General features: G+C 36.9%; 1 protein-coding gene across 1 annotated transcript; it reads right to left on the bottom strand.

Moving 5' to 3' along the window:
• Positions 1-2: 2 nt before the first annotated feature.
• Positions 3-803, bottom strand: LOC124890796 (cytochrome P450 81Q32-like; the record flags this gene model as incomplete). The annotated part of the gene is given in 1 exon segment (XM_047402607.1): positions 3-803. A coding segment is annotated over 1 exon segment (268 nt), but the record flags the coding sequence as incomplete, so codon positions are not given.
• Between the last annotated feature and the right edge of the window lie 531 nt (positions 804-1334).

Below are 1334 nucleotides of genomic sequence, written 5' to 3'. Positions count from 1 at the left end.
ACCTTTCGATGACTGATTTCCATTGATAATAATATTTAAGAAAATCCAAATTTTGAAATCCCGAACAGAAAACCTCAACGACGAACCCCAACTCGGTAAAGCCTTCACTGTTTCTCGCCAAAACCGAACCAAAATCGAGAAATAACAGAGACCCGTATCCGAAATCGTACTCCCCGTTACTGTTTCTCTAGTTTTACAATGAATTTCATCCGATTCAGATGAAGGTATTTTAGGTTTTGGGATTTTGGTGGAGGTGGAGCCGATTTTCATCCCCCGTAGCTTCGGCGAGCTCAAACGGGTCGGAAATTAGAGAACAGATCTGAACTCAGGCGATAATGATGTTTTTCCGACGAGAACTCGCCAGAATAGCCAGCCTCCGCCTAATTTCTCTCCCGATCTCCCTCTATTTTTCTCTCTGCTTTTTCACTCAATCACTCAGCTACTCCCTTCGTCTATCTCTCTTGTTTCTCTCTCCCTTTTTCGATCGGGTGTGTAGCTGTGTGTGCGCGAGTGGTGTGCAAAAATTAGGAGGGCGTCTAGTATTGTTGTATGTAGTTGTTCTACATTGTTGTGTAAAATACTGAAATTCTGTTTGTGCTGTGCGTGTATGGAATTTTTTTTTGTGCGTCCGTGAAGAAGAAAGATCCCCCAATGGAAAAAGAAAAAAAAAACCTTTTCTATATTGTATTACTGTATATATTGAATCAAAATCCTGTGGCCCCCTACTCCTTTTTTCTCAATTGAAATTCTATTCTTTTTCTTGCATTCCCTGGGAGCTTCTGTTGTGTGCCCCTTTCCCCTATACCGCGTATATGTATTGAGAGATTAAGGTGGGGTAGTGGGGTGGGGTAGGTTAGTGTGGTGGGTGAGTTGGTTAGGATAAGATAAAATTAGTTAGGAGTTTTGTTAGGATAAGGAATATTAGGGATTTATTAAAATTTTGTTATTATTATTATTTTTTATATTTTTGTGGGGTGTTTTGCGGAAATTTTGACTTTTGAAAGAGAGTCGCCACTTAATTTTGAAAAGAAATTAAGAAACCTTTATAAAGGTTACTTCAAACGATTCAAAACAGAAAAATCGTTTTAAATTAGAGATTTAGATAAGCGATTCCTATTAACGTTTTAGGAAGGTGTTAGGCACCTAAAACGTCCGCTAACTTGCGATTATCCGGACTGTTTGAAAATCGTCTTTTGATTAACTTTGAAAAGATTAATTTGTTGAAATAGTGATTTAATTTTTTTTTTAAAAAAAAGACGTGTAAAATAGATTTAGGCGACTTAGTAGGAATTTTAACTAAGTCTAAACAAAACTAATAAACAAATAAACACATA

Source organism: Capsicum annuum, unplaced genomic scaffold (genome assembly GCF_002878395.1).
Source record: "Capsicum annuum cultivar UCD-10X-F1 unplaced genomic scaffold, UCD10Xv1.1 ctg25373, whole genome shotgun sequence".
Classification (NCBI taxonomy): Eukaryota; Viridiplantae; Streptophyta; class Magnoliopsida; order Solanales; family Solanaceae; genus Capsicum; species Capsicum annuum.
The sequence above is the reverse complement of the archived record's forward strand: the minus strand, read 5'-3'. Positions and strand labels throughout refer to the sequence as shown.